Raw genomic sequence first — 18,479 nt, forward strand, 5'->3', positions numbered from 1 at the left:
TTTCTCAACTCACATCTCCCAGATGGCTCCATCTCACAGCACAGAGCCAGCATGCTCTATGCACATCCCATGCCAGGAGCCAGTTCTGCCCCAAAACTCCTGTCGAATGGGTCTGTAGGGTGAATTTTTTTGGGTGAAATTCCAATGGAGTTACATCCTTGTGCATTCCCTGTGTACACACGGATGGATTTTCCTCCTTGTGAGCAGTTGCTTTTGGGGCTGCAGTCTCTCCAGTTGGTGCACATCAACTGCGTTAAATCACTGCCCTGCCCTCCTGCATCCAAAGTCTCAGTGCCTTTACATTTGTAAAATCAAATGATTTGCTTCCACAATTCACATTTAGATAATGCTGCCCTTCCTGTCTGCCTCTGCTGCCTTTCTGCATTGATTGGATGCTTCCTTTCTGCAAATGCCTTCAATCTGCAGGGCGACACGCCTGCTTTTATTGCTGCTTATTACCCTTTTATTGCTTGCTTTTATCAGCCAAGTTGCTGAAGAATTTGATTTGTAGAAATTCCTTTGCATCCCACAGACATATTCCCACCCTCTCTCCTATCATCCTGATAAACCCCACAGAAATGGGTTTGTAAACTAATTGTCTACTGTCTGGAGCAAAGAAAATAAAAGAATAAAACCGAGGGAGCTTTGCTCCATGCAAGCCAAGTTTTGTGCCCTTCCCAGACCCAGGGAATGGCCAAGGCTATCAAGATTCTCAGAAAGGAGGCTTGGGTGCTTCTGCTGCCTAGGAAAATGAGACTCAGTGAATGGCCTGAGATGAATTAGGGTGAGAGGAAAGCTTGCCAAAAGTGGTTAGTAGTATATTGCACAACGAATGAAGAAATGCTCTAGGGAAAGAATTCCCAAAACAGCTTCAGCATTATGATAAAACAGCTCATCCCTATTGTGGGGAAAGAAAAAAAAAGAAAATTTGAGCTAAACTTCTAAAGATTTGGGAATTGTAGGAGCACAGGAATGGCTGTGCTGGCTCAGACCAAAGTCCAAAAGCCCAGATTCAGCCTCTGCCAGATCCAACAGAAACTGCTCAGACAGAAGCGCAGAAGCATCCCATAATACTTTCCCAGTCCACTTTCCCAGCTTCCAGCCACCCGTGTGTCAAGGACTTCCTGAGCTGCCAGTGCTGTCCTTGAATCCAATAGCCCCCAATGGACTTGTTTCATGTGATCTCGTTCCAGCCATTCCTTGGGCTCGTGCAGCCTCTTGGCATCTGCCAGTCCCAGCAGGGAACTGCAGGGCAGGGAGCATCACTCCAAGCATTGGCAGTCAATGCAATGGACAGCCTGGGAAAAGGGATCAGCAGTCCCAGCACTGCTGGGGACAGGAGTCAAGCTCAATAACCTCGGCAAAAAGGTGGCTTGGTTCAGACCTCTATTGGAACTACGTGCTCTTTGAGTCCCTTCCAGCACAAACCATTCAGTGATATCCTCTGCAGGCTCAAGAGGAGCTCAAGGGGGCTAGCTCCTTTTGCATGTTGTCAGCATGCAACAGACAAGCACGTATCACGACTTCTAAAAGTGTCTGAGTATGTTCTGGCACACAGGCAAGTCCCAGCTGGGGAGCACGGATGTGTTTCTTTCTTCTGGAGTCAGTGAGTGAATTTGGGTTTCGTTGAGGCCAATGGGAATTTCTCCAGTGCCTCTATCAGTGATGACAACTGGCTTGGAGCTGAATAAAAGAGTTGGACAAAATTGGTTTTGGGGCACGAATGCACAGTTGGCAGGACTGAAATATTTTACAAATTCCTCTTGGTTTGGTGGAAAACAAACATCAGGAAGAGTAAGAAAACGTCTCCAAGATGTATTATATCTCCTGTTTTAGAAGATTGCTAAATGTAAATGCCTGTCTTCCCTCACATTTTTTCTTGCTTGAAATGGCTTTGTTAGAAAAAGTAAAAACCACCATTTCTTGGCACTCTCCTTGCCTGTGTTTGCCTGTCAGTGTGCATCTGTGCCTACTGCTCTCCTTATTCATCTAGTTGCTTGATAGCAGGATGCCTTTCCTCATCCCAGGGCTTGCTGAGGGCAGTGCAGATTTCTGCCCTTTCCCCTTTGCCTTTCGAATCCTCCATTGCTCGTGGTCTTAATCAGAAGGGCAGGGAGCAGGAAGCCACTCCCTGAAATTGTGATGATGGAGCAAAGTCCTGGGATTGGAGACCTCCACCCAAGAGAAGACATCCAGAGAAAGTCTGCCCTTTTTGTGTCACTGGAAAAGATTCCCATCCACCTGGCTGAGGCAGTGAATGAGGTGTACATATTTGCTGGGCAGGTGGCAGATCCTGTGTTGTGTGGTCCTGGTGATGCCATGGATGCAGCCTGCTGAGGCTTGCACTGTGCCCAGCCTCACTGCCCCTAGTTTGCATCTGAGCCTCCTAATGTTATATGACAAACAATTTCCTTCCCAACATCTTATTACCATACTCTAGAAGCTGAAGCATCCTAGCACTTTTAAATGATCCCATAGAAAATGTTCTGATCTTTCGTGATGGCTTTGCAGAGCCCCAATCCATTTGGACGATGCACCTTTCCAAGAGCATGAGGGGGCACTGGATCAATGGGCACTTCTCTTTGGGCTCCCTCCACGGATTCTGGTCTGCAACTCACAGCCAAAACAGGCTTCATTTCTCTCAAGTGGCTCCTTTCATTGATCCATAGAATTGTTGAGTTGGAAGAGACCACTAAAGGCCGCCTTGTCCAACTCCCTGCAATGAGCAGGGACACCAGCACACTCCAGCAGGTGCTCAGAGCCTGGTCCAGCCAGAGCTGAGTTTCAGCTATTTCTCACATGCCCAGAAAGCTGCAGGCACACAGGAGTGGAGATCTCAGACTAAACTCTCTCCGCACAGCCGTGAGCTGGCACTGCTGGAGCACGGCTCGGTGGCATTGTGCAGGTGGTGGCAAAGCAGGGGCTGGAGCATGGTGTGAAGCCTGGGGCCACTGACCCATCTCCCCTGTGCACCTCCCCAGAGTGCTCCAAACTCCCTCTGACTGATGTGTGTGTTGGGACCCCTCACACACAGCACAGCCAAGCCTGTGCTGCAGGGAACACGCCTGCTTGCCAGCAGGAAGGAGCCAAGCACGCTTCTCTCCCTCTTTCTCCCAAGATTTACAGTTTTGGCAGCTGGATGTCAAACTCATCTGCCTCTGCAACGAGGCAGGACCAGTCTGCAGCTGATGTGTGCAGAGGGGAAAGGTGATGGGGAGGCTGGTGGTGGTGCTCCCTCTGGGTCTGTGGAGATCTGCAGCACCTGAGTGAAGCACCCCTTCCTCTCTGAGGTCTTATACTCTCCTGTAACCAGCTCCCCAGGAGGAGGCTTCCAGGGGCCAAGGCTCCCTGCCAGACAGCCAGAATCAACGGCCATCAAAGCACAGCAAGTCACAAAGGTGTCCCTTTGCCAAACACATCCCCGCTGTACAAACCAGAGATGGAATTCCCCTCGACTCCGGCACAGCCAGCTTCCAACATTACCCAAGTCCTGTCCCGCGCATCCCTGTGCTCCCACTGGGGTGAGGGCACACAGCAGAGCCCCACTCCGAGCGCCGCATCTCCAGCCCCTCCCTTAGCGGAGCGCCGCGGGATGCCGGCTGAAGCCGGGGCTGTGTGCGGGTCCCTGGTCTGCGCGCAGGGGCGGACAAGGAGCAGTGAGAACGGGACACCGGCCGACTGCCGGGAGCTGCCGTCGCACTTATAGGAGGAGCGGCCGCAGGACCCTCCCTGTCCCGCAGACGCAAGCTGGGCGGTGGCCCCGGTTAAAGGGGAAACTTGACAGCGCTGCGCCCGCTCCGCTGCGCGCTGCCCGCTCCGCTCCGCCGCTCCCGGCTCCGCGACGTGAGTACAGCCACGACCCGGGACGGGGACACGGGGGGACCTCGGGGCACTGAGGGTACCCGGGGTAGATGATTCGGGGCAGACCAGTTCCGAGGGAAAGGGTCCGAGGCAGCTCTGTGAGGAGATGGACGCGTCCCCGCCCCGGGGATCCGCGGGGGAGATGGGCGAGGGAATGCTTCCCCGGAGGAGCGGAGTCGGTGGGGGCTGCCCGGTGGTCTCATGTGGAGGTGGGCTGGGACCTCTCCACCCGGTGGAGAGGGGCAAGGAGAGAGCCCTCCCGGGGAGCTCGGAGGGGAGATGGAGCGGGGAAGCACCCACACCCATCTGCGGCAAAGCAATCGGAGCCCCCCCGGCGGAGGGGGGCTGGGGGAGCCTCCCGGCACTCCTCAGGGGAGGGGGCCGATGGATGCCCCCGGTGAGAGCACTCGTAGGAGCCCCGGGAGTTTTTGTGGGAGGTGAAGTCGAGGAACACTCCTCGAGAGGAAGAGGGCCGGAGGACCCCGAAGCACCGGATCTCTGGTGCCTGCCTCGCCGCAGGACTCGGGAGAAGCCCCGAAGCTGTGCCCCAGCATCCCCGCCCCGGGCCGGGGCTCCCGGCGGGACGGGCGGGCTCTGCCGCCTGCGGAGCGCCTCCTGCTGCCCTCAGGGCTGCGATCCGCACACACACACACACATACACACACACATACACAGACGTCCGCATGCTCGGCAGCATCTCCCTCTCCTCGTCTAGTTGTACCCGAGACCACCGCCAGGATGCTGCTCTTGCTGCTGGGGATCATCGTGCTCCACGTCACCGTGCTGGTGCTCCTCTTCGTCTCCACTGTCGTCAGCGTAAGTACGGCACCGAGGCATCGGGAAGGACGGAAGCTGTTCGTTTTATTTGCGGTTCCTTTTCCAGCCCAGCTTTTTGCAGGAAAAGTTTATTTCCTGATGACTGCCTTGCTATCAGTGGGATTTTGAGAATGTTGCACTGAAAACTCTTCTTCTTCTTGTCCCATGGGTGGAAGCTGGGTGCGGCCAGGGGTGCTCAGCGCATCCACGCTGTGTTTGAGCTCACATCACCCAAACCGCATCCATGTGGGCGAAACCGTGCTGCTAACGGGCTCAGCCTGTGGGACCAGTACAGCCAGTCAGAGCAAAACGGAGCAGAGTGGGACTGCTCGGGTACTATAGCCTCAACACCACCAGTTTTGCTCTCCAGATGTGCTCTGTTAGGGCCATGGCATAGGGACAGCATCTCCTACTCAGGATGTCCAGCTATGAGCGTAGCAAACACTACAATAATGAGAGCTGGGTGCTGCATGGGTCTCCAAGCATTTTTCTCAGCACGGAGCCCAGTCAGGTTAAAAAGAGTTTTGACTCTGGCTTAGAACACAGCAGTTTTGCGGAGCTGCAATTTTGCTTCACGACGTTCTTTCCTTTCCTTTTAAAATTCTTTTTTGTTAGTAGCAGCAGTGGAAGAACTTACAAAAACCTTCCGAGTCATTAGGAATCACGTGGCAACATTCAAATTGCCCGGCCAGGCAGCGGGACGCAGCGGGGAGGGGAGCGTGAGTCCCCCATGGGACCTGGCCTGTGTTTAAAGGGAATAAAGAGCTTCTGTTTTTGTTTTTGGGTTTGTTTTTTTTTTCTTTTTTTTTTTTTTCTGCCATTGAGGCCAAAGCAGCAAAAATCAAATACGAGTACTTGCTCTGCAAACCTTTTTCTAAAGAAAAACCCGTGGTTGGGCTGGGGCAAGGGGTGCACACGGCTCCTGCTCACGGGGCTGCATCTCATTGCAGCAATGGCTCGTGAACGGCGGGCAGACGGCGGACCTGTGGCAGAACTGCACCTCTGGGACCGGTGCCATCTTCCAGTGCCTGACATCATCCCCGAATGGTGAGTGCCTCCCCGGCTGTTGCTGTTGTCACTGCCCCCGGGCTCAAAATTGAGGGGGATTGGCCTTTGCAGGTGGTTTGTGGGCACATCCTGTGTGATACAGATCAGTCCGTGCTTTAGTTTTCACAGGAGACAGGGCTGGTGTCAGTGGTGTTTGTTTTCAGTTAGCCTGGTTTCACTTTCCTTGGGAATAGATTCTTCAGTGAAACCATTGCAGCAATCCGTGGACCGCACTGGTGTTGCTGGGAGCGCAGTCACACTGCCACTGCCCAATGGGTGCTCTGGTGCAGGAGCCAACCGATGCACCGTGGTCCTGGTGGGCATACAAAAGGGTTTGGCAGTGAGGGGAGATGGCTGCGGCTTTGGGGGCTTATGGTTCACCCCACCCGCAGCCTGCTGGTACCCAGGGGTGGGGGCTGATGCTCTGGGAGGGAGGAATGCACCGTGGGGCTCTGCTGACGCCTGCTGGTATCAGGGCCAGCAAGGAAAGCTGGAGCCAGGCCCAGGCTGGGAGCAATCCCACTGGATCCTGCTGGCTCCCAATGGAGCCCCAGCCTTCCCCAGCACTTGGCTGCTTCACTGCTGGGCACACTTGCTCAAAAACTGCTGAATTTCTGCTTGGAAAAGGTGGGGATTTGTACCCCGGTTCATAAAGACCTTCCCCAGATATTCTGCTCTAGCTACCTCCACTGCTTGCTCTGGGTGTTTGTGGGATCACGTGTGTTGGGAGATGGCAGTGGTGAAAGGGGTTTCTCCAAAATGGGGCTGGGATGGGGTCCCCCACCTCTAAATATCCTGGGTGAGGGAGGCTGTGTTGCGTGCCCCTCAGGGACCTTCTGGGTCCTTGCCAGTGATCTCTTATCATTAAAGCTCTTATCATTAAAGGGCCTGTAGGCAAGATGGGCCAAACGGGTTGGAGCAGTTGGGGTTTGGTTGACGAGGTGCCGCTGTGAGCTGCTCTTTGCACAGAGCTGCACCGTGCTCAGGCCTTCATTTACAGCTCTCCGCCCCAGCTCTTGGTTACACTGCGCTCCTCGCGCTCTCTTTACGAGGAATCTGCTTACTTTCAAAAATATAAACTACCCTATAGCAGCTGCCACAGACCTCTCTCGTCTCAACCTCTCAAAGCGCAGGCTGTGCGCCTTGCAGGCTGCAGAAAGCCCCAAGAATTGGTGCCTGTGCCGGTGCCAAGGACGGCGCTCAACGGTTAACGCTGCGTGCCAAAGGAGCGAGGAGCCATCGCTCGGGGCTTTGGCAGAGATCGCTCCGTGTGTGAACGCAGCTGTTTTTCCTGCGGCCAGCAGAGTGGCCGCTGCTGCGCGGTATTTCTCCTGCTGTTTTCTGGGGAAGGAGCGGTCTGAGCATAGAGCTGGAATAGGTTTGGTGAGGCGGGGCTGGGCCGGCGCGTTCAACACAGACGGGGATGTCTGGGGAGGGTCCCTGCGCTGAGCCCCCACCTCCCAAATTCCTCCTCTGTGCATATCCTGATGGGAATAAGGAGGTGGGAATGTGGGTGGGGGCTGCTGCCCCCTGCTCCGCTCCACCACCGCCCGCACGCTGCGTCCATTTTGTTAGATAATGACTTTTTTTTTTTTTTCTTTCCAAGAGGCCAAGAACTATGGAAAAAATGTTGCAATCTTTGCTTCGTTTGCACTGTCAGGCATTCCTGGAAAAGACTTATCTCAGGAATTCAGCTCTGAATCCCAGAATTGTGCTGCGCTCCAGCCCCCGGTTGCTTCATCCCAATGCAGCACGGGAGCGAGCTGCTCAAGTGCTATTTAACAGATCCCACCCCCAATTTGCACCAGCAATATTCTTCCCTTCCCCCCCTTTTCCTCCCCAAAGTGACCTTTTCTCCCTATATCTGAAGGTTTTTTTTTTAACGTGGGTGAAATTGTTTTACTGTTCTCTGCTACTCTTTCTCTGCTTTTGGGAATGTCACATGCAGGGAAGCGATGGGGACCAGCAGGGACATCCTTCTGTAACATCATGGGATGATTCTCCTGTTGCCTCCTCCCAGTTTCTTGTGTTGCTGCTCTGTGGCTTTGTCAAATGCAGGCTGGTGGTTTGGGGCTTTTTCAATGGGAAAAGAAAACCCCAAACATTGGCAGAGGAGCAGCCTGCCAATCCACGTGATGACGGAGAGCCTGTGGTGCACTCCTGCATCTGCTGATGTGACAGCTGCAAGCAAAGCATGTGTGAGTCACCCAGAGCAGAGATGTTCCCATCAATGGGAAGCTCTTTTCTTTCAGCAATGTATTGATTTCTGCCATAAATGTGTTGCCTATGATATGAAAGGGATTTCCTCTGCTTAAAACCAGGCTTCTGTTGTTGCCTCACAAAGCACATCTGGTACAGAGGGGCGGGGGAGCAGTGCTGATTTCCCTGCTCTTGGCTGCGTGAGGTCAGTTGGCCTTCCCTAGAAGAGGAGCAAAAGAAAGATGGCATTGTGGGAGGAAACCAGGGCTGTGAAACCAGAGCCCACTGCAGCATGCAGTGCTGGATGGCCCTTAACCCAACAGCTTTGGGACTTGAGACCTGTGGATGTCCACATTGCTCAGTGGGTTTGCCCATCCCTGTTCCTGGGGCATGGACTTCAACTCAGCAGCACACAAACCCTCTGGAGGTCTCAAAATGACACGTTTACCACCTCCACTTGCTCTGAAGCACAAGCTGGGAGGAGGTCAGAGTCACCCCAAGGGGCTTGGAGCTAGAGTGGATGTCAAGCACCTGATGGAAGGTGGATGCAATGGTGCCAGCAGATTGCTGCTGCCTTGGCAGCACTGGGTTTTGCCTCCAGGATGTGAGCTTCAATGGCCTGACAGGATGGCTGTGGTCGTTCCTGGGGCGAAGCAATGGAGATACGGTGCCAAATAGACAATGCCTGTTTGAAATGGACGGTTCTGGAGAGCTATAGAGCCTTGGAGACTTATTGGATGGAGCTTTAAGCCAAAAGGAAGGATGAACAAGAGGAAAAGAGGTCAAGAGGAGAATGGAGTGCTTTGAGTGTTTCATCTCCTTCTGAAGGAATGGCAGAAGAGGACTGGAAGGAGTTGTGAGGCAATTGCAGTGCTGAGTTCTTCCTGCAGCCTCAGTGATTCCCACTTGCTCATCTGCACCCCTTGCAAATGCCTTGGGAGAGCTATAAAGTCCCTGTTTTTGAGGACAATTTCCAGGAATACCTCAATCCCTCACACCACAGTTCTTTCTAGGAAGCAGACACATGAGGACAGGAAAGAAGTGGCTGTTGGGTGCATACCCTGCTTCTCCTGGCTGGTGCAGCTTGCAGCATGGCTGGGGAGGTTCGGCTTTGTGCTTGGTGGGACTGGAGCCAAGGGAGCTGCCATTCCTTGGAGCTCAAAACCATTGCAAACCCCATCACTTGTGATGTATCCTGTCCTCCTCCTAGCCAAGGATGTGGGGTCAGTTCACGGTCTTAATCAGACCTGGAAACCTGAGGGTCTGCTTTGGACAACACAGTTTTTGCTGCCAGCCCTCAGCTGGCATCTTCGTGCTGATGGATATTCATGTCGTTCCTGACCCTGCTGATCGTCAGCTCCCAGCACTGAAGGAGCAGGTTTGCCTCATACATGTGATTATTCATTTTAGTTTTGGAGCTATTATACTCTACAGTGACCTCCTTAGTGGTTGTTTCCTTCCCCAGAAGTGGCTGCATTTCAAGGGTGTGACACATGTACAGCTTGTAAGAGGCAAGACAAGCTGCAGGTCTCAGCACAGATGTTTTAATGCACAGCACTAAATTTAGCCATGCCTTGCATCAAGTGCATGAGCTGGTTGCTCAGATTAATACTCTTCCATGTGCACTTTATTCTTTCTCCTTGGACGGGTCCCAAGAGGACTGCATGTCTCTGACATTCAACTCTGGCCAACACCCATCCTTTACAACCTTCTGCTTTCAGCCAGGGGCACCTTTCTATCCATCCCATCCTGTCTCATCCCATCAATTCTGCACCTTCATTGGGTATGAAACCTTCCTTCAAGGAGCGTGGGGATTTGCTGAGATGGGGTGTGGGCGAGCTGCTGTTCTGCTGGGGGTTTCAACTGCAATTTCTACTCTTTCTTTCTTTCTTTCTTTCTTTCTTTCTTTCTTTCTTTCTTTCTTTCTTTCTTTCTTTCTTTCTTTCTTTCTTTCTTTCTTTCTTTCTTTCTTTCTTTCTTTCTTTCTTTCTTTCTTTCTTTCTTTCTTTCTTTCTTTCTTTCTTTCTTTCTTTCTTTCTTCCTTTCTTTCTTCCTTTCTTTCTTTCTTTCTTTCTTTCTTTCTTTCTTTCTTTCTTCCTTTCTTTCTTCCTTCCTTTCTTTCTTTCTTCCTTTCTTTCTTCCTTCCTTCCTTCCTTCCTTCCTTCCTTCCTTCCTTCCTTCCTTCCTTCCTTCCTTCCTTCCTTCCTTCCTTCCTTCCTTCCTTCCTTCCTTCCTTCCTTCCTTCCTTCCTTCTTCTTCCTTTCTTCCTTTCTTCCTTTCTTCCTTTTTCTTTCTTTTCTTTCTTTCTTCTCTTTCTCTCTCTCTCTTTCTCTCTCTTTCTCTCTTTCTCTCTTTCTCTCTTCTTCTTTCTTCCTTTCTTCTCTTCCTTTCTCTCTTCCTTCTTTCCTTCCTTCCTTCCTTCCTTCCTTCCTTCCTTCCTTCCTTCCTTCCTTCCTTCCTTCCTTCCTTCCTTCCTTCCTTCCTTCCTTCCTTCCTTCCTTCCTTCCTTCCTTCCTTCCTTCCTTCCTTCCTTCCTTCCTTCCTTCCTTCCTTCCTTCCTTCCTTCCTTCCTTCCTTCCTTCCTTCCTTCCTTCCTTCCTTCCTTCCTTCCTTCCTTCCTTCCTTCCTTCCTTCCTTCCTTCCTTCCTTCCTTCCTTTCTTTCTTTTCTTTCTTTCTTTCTTTCTTTCTTTCTTTCTTTCTTTCTTTCTTTCTTTCTTTCTTTCTTTCTTTCTTTCTTTCTTTCTCTCTTCTTTCTTTCTCTCTTTCTTTCTTTCTCTCTTTCTTTCTTTCTCTCTTTCTTTCTCTCTTTCTTTCTCTCTTTCTTTCTCTCTTTCTTTCTTTCATCTTTCCCTTCAGGGAAATGCATTCTTCAGCATCTCAGGGTGAAGTCTTTTCCCTGCTGTTAGGCTGTCAGTGGTGGTGTGAGCGCATGGGGGTTTGCAGAGCTTAGGGAAATTTTAGACTTTCCTTTTTAAAAGCTTCTTGTGTAATTCCTGGCTGTCTGAAGGGCTGTAGGGCTGCCCGTGATGCGCTCTCAGGAAGCTCTGGGCAGGGCATTATCTGTCCTTTCCACTCTGCTCCCTTTTCTTCCTCCTCCTGAAGAGCAAAGATATAAACAAGCAGCTGAACAGACACAGGAGAAAAATGGAACAAGGAACAAGCGGGTGGTGCCTGGGGAAACCACAAATAGCAGCCTGGCAGTGCCCAGTGCTGACAGCCCCTTGCGCAGCCTGTGGCACCCAGACCTCCGAGGGAATCTGCCCCAGTTCAGTCCACCAGGTGGGGCACAGTGCTAATAGCGAAGGAGTTGAAAGTATTTGAGGGTGATGAGGCAGCACTGCTAGCTGCAGTTATAGCAGTGCTTTCTAAGGAATTAAAGGCAATTAGCTGTGCTAATACTGCTGACGTCTGTAGGCTTGGGCTTGCTGCTCGCACCTGCAGCTCTGAGTAATGAACTGAGCATCCTGGCATGGCTGTCTTTGACAAAGGGGTTTTGCAAAGCCCATAAAATCATTTGCATTCAGAACCAAAAATGAGGCCTGGGGAGGCGGATGTAATTAAAAGGGCAGCTCAGCTTTCTGTCTAGACAGCCTCTGCCTAAAATAACCTGAGTTGGACATCCACCTCCGAGCAGACAGGGCTCCTCTGCTAGCCTGGTCCCGTGGCCCTTGAAATGACAGAAGAACCTGTGTGGGAGCCGTTCATCTGGATCATGGCAATAGGATGGCAGTCAGCAGCTGGCTGCCCAGTCTGAGCAGTGAGTTAGGACTGGATGTGAGCATCCCCTCTGGTGCCCATGGAAGCATGAGGCAGGGGCTTTCCTGCCAAGCCAGCATAAGATGGATAAAATACATAGGATGTTTGGTGTGCACGTTCATGTGAAAAGTGCACGGGCATTTCCTGAAGTGATAGAATTGATAGTTCTGTCCTAACGAATTGCAGCAGCTGCTGCATGTGGAGATAAACCCAGCAGCACTGAAACAAGTGGAATGCAGCAGCTCTTCAGCAAGGCACATTGATGCTACGGAGTAATTTGGCATGGGGAGTATGGGAAGGAGAGAAGGAGAAAGGCTGTCTGCCATGAGCAGGGGCTGAGCTGGGTGGTTTCTGTCTGCTTTTGTGAGCAGGAACTGCATTTGTTCTATTGTACGAACAGCAGGAGGCCAAACGGAGAGACAAGAGGTAGGATTTATGGGCTGAAGTCAAACAAGACAGACATTACTAAATTGCACAGGATGTTCCCTGCGGGCATGGATTTGCTATTCTCTGGTGGAGCCTGCTGGAAGGGCTCAGGCGTGCGTCGTCATCGCCATCCTGGCACGAGTCTGCACTGCACTCCCTGGTGCAAATTCAGCTCCCAGTGCTGCCGGTGGGGACATGGGGGGAGAGCGTGCTCACCTCTGCTGTGTACACTGCCTCATTTGCTGCACTGAATGCTGAAGGTTGCTAAGCCAATGTGTAGCTGTTTTGGAAGTCTTGCCATGTTCCAGCCATCTTTTTTACAGAAATGCTCTTTGCTGTAGTACGCTGTTCCTGGCAGAGTGCAGCCTGGGCAGTGTAGCGGGTGGGAGTCAAACTGTGGCAGGAGCATGGGTCTGATTTTCCTGCTGAATGAATTGGTGTAATATCATTAAAGATCACTCAAGATGAGCAGGTATGCTACAGATATCCATTATGAGCTCAACGTTTGTAAAGAAAGGCAGTGATGTATGTCAGCATCTGGGCAGTGAACAGCACCGCCTCTTTCTGTCTGACTGTGGCAGTTCATGGGGTAGAGAAGCATTTTGCTTGTTTATTTATATATATATTTTTTTACACTGGAGTTACACACCCACGAGGCCTGGAAATAGCTGGGCAGTGACTCACACAGGGGCTGGTTCAACTGGTCGGCTCTGGGACAGAGCTGCACTTGGCAGCTGCTGCTGGCTCCTTCCAGCAGGTTTGCCACACAAGGGCAGGGAGGTTTGCACTCGCTCTGTTTACTCTGCTTCTGAGCGTGGCTGGCTCGCTGTCTCCCACATTGCTGCACGTGGCTTTGGTGTTCCTAGTACAGCTGAAACGCACTTCTATCATAAGTGCATTTCAGCAAGAGTGTGGCCCCATCGTTTCTTTTTCCAGCATGCTGATCCAAGCAGATGTTGTCCAAAATCCCCAGGCAACTTCACTCTGAGTGTGGCCATGCTGAAGCATCACTGGGACCAAGGAGCCACGTGGGGTGGCAGGACCGTGACACAGGACTGATGCTGTGCTTGGGACTTGCTGACACTGATGCCTCTGTCTGTTTTTCCCCCAGAATGGTTGCAGTCTGTCCAAGCAATGATGATCCTCTCCGTCATCTTCAGCGTCTTGTCCCTCTTCCTGTTCTTCTGTCAGCTCTTCACACTCACTAAAGGTGGACGGTTTTACCTTACTGGGATCTTCCAAATCCTCGCTGGTAAGTGGGAGCTGATCAATGGGTCTGGGTGTGGAGATGCACTGGGGATGGGATTTCAAGCAGAGGAGAGGGAAAGCGAGCGCTTTCTTGAGTACAGAAGCAGGTGGGCAGTCAAACTGGCTTCTTGAAGGGAAGAGGCTATGCATAATGTGGATCCATAGAGCTCTTCTACCTCTACACTGGTGTCCAGCTGCCAGGGCACATTGTGCACCCAAATTTCTGGCTGTGCTTCCTGGATGGCTGCTGCTCCAGCTGGGGAGATGCTGGGGGGGCAAGAGAGGTGCAGTCGGGTTTCCATGGCTTGGGGTGTGCACTGCCAGTGCCAGTGTTGCGTTCCACCTTCGCTGGGCTGGGCAAATTGCAAATTTACTGCAGCTGCTGGTTTTTGGGGATGTAGTGACGATCCTGTTTTGGCCAAAGAGGACCCAAGGCTTATTTATAAACTTGCCATAAGGGGCTGGTGATTTCCCCCTCGGCGAGGAGCTGCTCGAGCACACAGGGTGAGCCAGCTGCCTTTGAACTGTCAGCTGCTATTTTTAACTCTTAAGAAGCCAGTGCTGGAAACGAGCCACAGTTCGTGTACTACGTTGCAATTCTCCAAATATAGATGCTGCAAAAGCACTGGCTCTGTTTGTGTTTCCACGTATGAAACCAGTGAAGAGGATTTTCAAGTGTTCAGGCTAGAAAAAGTAAATTGCTCAAGGAGGTTCTGGCTAACGTATGAGCCTAACACCCAGCTGTCTGGTGAGGAGACTTGCTGTCTAGGAGAGCTTTAGAGGTGCATCTGGAAACCACTGTATGTGTGTTCTGCTACTGAATCGGGGAAAAACTCACCCACTGAACTTCTGATGGAGCATCCTCTAAGGGACTGGCCACTGCAGTTCAGGAACAGCTTAGAGTTAGCCTCTTTTAGCAAACACAACATGAATTCTATTATAAGAATTTCTGCTTGGCCATAAAGCAAAAAATGAGTTCATATCAGTTCATCTCTGGGAAGATAGATGTGATGAAATACATTACAGCCATGGAGACAAGGAGAGGAAATGGGCATTAATAAAGCAATTATCTGCCTGGGAACTTGTCTAGACGAACTGGGAGCAGAAGTCTGCTCTCTCCTAAGTGACTGCTGATCCATCCTCATTGGCAGAGGCGAAATTGAGAGCTTACCCTCCTGTCTGTGCTCTGCTTGGTGTCCTAGGGGAAGCAGCATCGGGATGCAGATCTGCTCCCTCCTTCCTTGGGTCAAATCTTTCTCCAGTCCAGTGCAGAGGTCAGGAAAAGTTAGAGTTGATCTCCACACAGATTTCCCTTGGACTGGAGAGCAGTAAGCAGAGGTTTAGATGAACCACACGGAGGTGGGAGCTGGTGTCCATTCTTGCTGTGATGCTGAATTTGAGGTCTGTAGGCTGTGCTCACCTTGCAGGAGGTGGAGCAGACAGAGCTGGTCAAGGAGCTGAGCTTGGTGTGGTCTTCTCACAGTTTGCTGGAAAAACCCAGAGGACTTCCTATGCCTGGGAAGGGATGAGAAAGCCACTTCTGGAGCCTTCCAGGAGGCTGCAGCCTCCTTCCTGGGGGTTGCAGCTTGGCAAAGCCAAGCATCTGGCTAGCAGCACTGCTTGGTTTCAACCAGTGGGTGAGTGATGAGGATGGGACTGCGGGGTGCTCTCAGGTGGCAAAGCCAAGCCAGCAGTGCCCTAAGAGTAGGAGCAGAGGGCAAGGATCTGCTCCAACTGAGCAGAGCTGGGTAGGTAGGGGAAAGAAAAGATGCACAAGGTCAGCTGGGTGTGTTGGGCAGAGCAGGATGCATCCCCAGCACTTTGTTCACACTGCTTGGGTCCATGAGAACTCTGGCTGGGTTTTCCCTGCTGGAATTTCAGCCATAAGAGGCACCAAAAGTTCCTGGACAGCTCTCCCACTCTTGCTGCTTCTGTCTAGTGGATCCATCATGGTGTACTCATCTACAGCAACTTACAACAGTGGAAATCCAGGGCTTGGCCCAGCTTCTCCATCCCTCTCCCCAGCCCCAGCATCACTTGGGCAGCCAGCACTGCCCTGCAGAACAAGTTTCAGAGATTGTTTGCCCTCCTGGTGTGTCAAGGCAAGACTGGAGCGTATTCTTAAAGTCAGGCTCCAAAGTGGTGCTGCATTTGCCATCCATCAATGCAACAGCTGACTGCAGCTGGCCTTCACTTCCTCAGCATATGCGCCAGGCCAAACTCAATGCAGATGCTGCAGATACGCAAATGCAGCCATCACCTCCAATTTTGCTGAATTCCTCCTGCAGACAATTGTCACTGTATGTTCTGCAGTCTGTAGGTGACCGGCGTGGCTGCATGCCTGCTCTCAGTCCCACCAGCATTTGCAGACAATTGTTATGTTCTCTTTGCATGGGCTGGGCAGTGGGAGTTTGCTCTCGTGCTCAGAGAATGGAAAGTGCCCCAGTGGCGCGTTAATGAAACGTATTCCCACTTCTGCACTTTCCCAGAACAAAGGAGCAGTGTCAAGTGGAATTACTGCTCAAATATCACTGTGGTTCGATGTAGGTGGTCCTGAGATCTGTGCAGGGGATGTGGTGCTGACAACAGCCCACCGACTGTATATTAGAACTGCTGGGATGGACTGAAAGAGCTTGTTTTTGGGGAGAAATAGTGGTGGCTTTGTGTCGGCACTGGGCAGTCCTCAGTGCTGATGAGTTGTTTTTGCAACAAAGCTAAAACACTGCCCACTGAGGCTGATGGCCTGTGGCCAGCTGAGGGTATGGGGGGCAGGGGCAAACTTTGTGTTGCTGAGTAGGGTCTGCGGGGCGGGGGAGGAGAGGAGCACGTTCTGCTTGTGCAGAGCCATGGCAGGGACTTGCACTTGCATAGCATGTTAACCCAAAATGATAACATGGCTTGTGTCTGCAGCAGCTCTGGTTGGATGGCTTAGGCTACAGTTATGGTTTTCAATGGGACACTCAGGGTGTCCAGGTTGGTCTGGAGCAGCAACCCAAGGGGTGGGTTAACCCTGGGGATACTCATACCTTGCTTGCTCCAGGGGCTGCTGCCTTGTTGCTCAGAGCCTGGCAATGATATCCCCACTCACCTGCAGCCAGGGACCACAGCCTTACCACCTTCCACATCCCAGTTTGCAAGCACGCAGCACAAAAAGCCATTTTCCATGCTGCTGTTTGGCGTTATCCTCTCCAGCGTGTCCAGCTGTGGGTTCCCATCTGGGAGCTGCTACTCACCCCATTCCCTGTGTGCTTCCTCGCAGGGCTCTGCGTGATGAGTGGTGCAGCCATCTTCACAGTGAGGCACACGGACTGGCACGAAGCCTCGGAAAACATCTCCTACGGCTTCGCCTATATCCTGGCATGGCTGGCCTTCCCCCTGGCCCTCGCCAGTGGCATCATCTATGTCATCCTACGGAAACGGGAGTGATGCTGCAGGAAGTGCAGCCAGGGCACTGCTGACATGCATGGAGGAGATGGAGGCGGGGGAAAATAGACGAGAAAACGGAAAAGAAAATTAACCAAAAAAACACAAAAAAACCAAAAAAAAAAAAACCAAAAAAAAAGGAATTAAACCCTCCCACCAAAAACCAAACCGAACCCAACCGACCCCAAAAGGAAACACTCAAAGGGTTACTTGTTCATTGAAGATGTATATAGTATCTATGGTTTAAAAAACCTATTTATAACACTTTTTACATATATGTACATAGTATTGTTCGCTTTTGTTGACCATACGCTATGTTTTAAAGCCTAAAGAAAGTGCCTAAGGAATTATTACTCCTAACAGTGTAACAAGAGCGCGGTGATTTCTCTCTCATGCAGAACCCTCTTTGATCTGATCTGTCCTTCTCCATCCCAGCCTCAGTCGAGCCCTGGGACCCGCAGCTCTGGCTGCTCTTACACTGGCACAAAGCAGTGCTTCTCCACTGGAGTTTCGCCTGCTGCTGTCAGCTGGAGGCTTGGTCCCTGCTCCTCCTGCCTGCTGTGATTTGGCAGCTGGGGTGCCAGGGTTGGCGGAGGCACTTCCAAAAGGTTCGAAGGGTTTTGAAGCAAGGGATTGCCAAAAGTGCCTAAATGACTTACTGCCCAAATCCCACTGCCTTGCCACCACACCCACTGAGATTTTGGGCTTTTAAATCACTTAGGTTGAACGCAATCAAGCAGGGGCTGTGCTCCCTCCCCGTGTGTGCTGGGTGCAGCCCAAGCTTGGGTACTCCCATCATGAAATGCACATGATCTTTGTGTGGAGGTAGAGCGCTGATGAGCAGGAAGCAGACCCAGTATATCTATGAAATCAAATGCCAGATATATGAAATGGTGCTATCTATTTACCATTCCTTATATTGCTAGCAATTTAACCTTATTCACTGGAAATTCAGCTAACAATCTTGAGGTAAACAACAAAGCTAGAAATGAGAAATAATTCTGTGTAATATAAATGAGCTTACAACTGCTTTTGTACTTAGACGACTTACTATTGTTTTTAATAAAGCATTTATAACCAAGGTTCCTTTTCCCCCCATGATCAAGAGGAACAGAAGCAGCTCTGGCTGGAGCCCCGCTGGCCCAATGCCAGAGCGTGATGTCTGTCCTCTGTCTGTGTGTCAGAGACGTGTCTGGCAATGAACGGGCACCTGTGCAGACCCCAGGCTGCCTCCTGAGGACTCCAGACACTGCGTTGCTGTCGTCGTTTTTGTTTCATTTGGGTTTTTCTTTTCTTTCTTTCTTTTTTTTTTTTTTTTTTTTTTTTTTTTTGCTTTGCTTTTCTGATTTTATACCGACTGTGTGTGGACTAAGAAGCAATGAAATAAAAGTCAGAATAACTCCGTTGCTTCTGTTTTTGACATTTTTGCAGGTTGCAGTCAAGCTGTGCTCCACCGGCCTGCTTCTACAGCTGTCCCACCAATGGGCTTGGTGATGCCACATGGCAGATTTTGGGCTCAGTCCTCCTGCTGAGATGGGCTGTGAGCTCGCTGGGCTGCCTGGCAGGCAGACGTGCTGTGCTGGAGGAGTGACGATTCGTTGGCATGGGTGGTGAGACCATGGCCTGAGCTCAGCACTGTGCTGATTCCTACCATCCTTCTGGTTCTGCACTAAGATGTCCCTGTGATATGGCCACCAAAGCC

At 51.3% G+C, this 18,479-nt stretch overlaps 1 protein-coding gene across 1 annotated transcript; it reads left to right on the top strand.

Annotated features, from left to right (window-relative positions):
* The first annotated feature begins 3,712 nt into the window (after window positions 1-3,712).
* PMP22 (peripheral myelin protein 22) lies at window positions 3,713-18,179 on the top strand. The gene is made up of 5 exons (XM_052688300.1): window positions 3,713-3,843; window positions 4,577-4,677; window positions 5,628-5,724; window positions 13,218-13,358; window positions 16,614-18,179. The coding sequence occupies exons 2-5, from the start codon at window positions 4,600-4,602 to the stop codon at window positions 16,778-16,780; spliced, it is 483 nt and encodes a 160-aa protein (XP_052544260.1). The 5' UTR covers window positions 3,713-3,843; window positions 4,577-4,599; the 3' UTR covers window positions 16,781-18,179.
* The last annotated feature ends 300 nt before the right edge of the window (window positions 18,180-18,479 follow it).

This window comes from Tympanuchus pallidicinctus, unplaced genomic scaffold, assembly GCF_026119805.1.
Source record: "Tympanuchus pallidicinctus isolate F22 unplaced genomic scaffold, pur_lepc_1.0 scaffold23, whole genome shotgun sequence".
Lineage (NCBI taxonomy): Eukaryota > Metazoa > Chordata > Aves > Galliformes > Phasianidae > Tympanuchus > Tympanuchus pallidicinctus.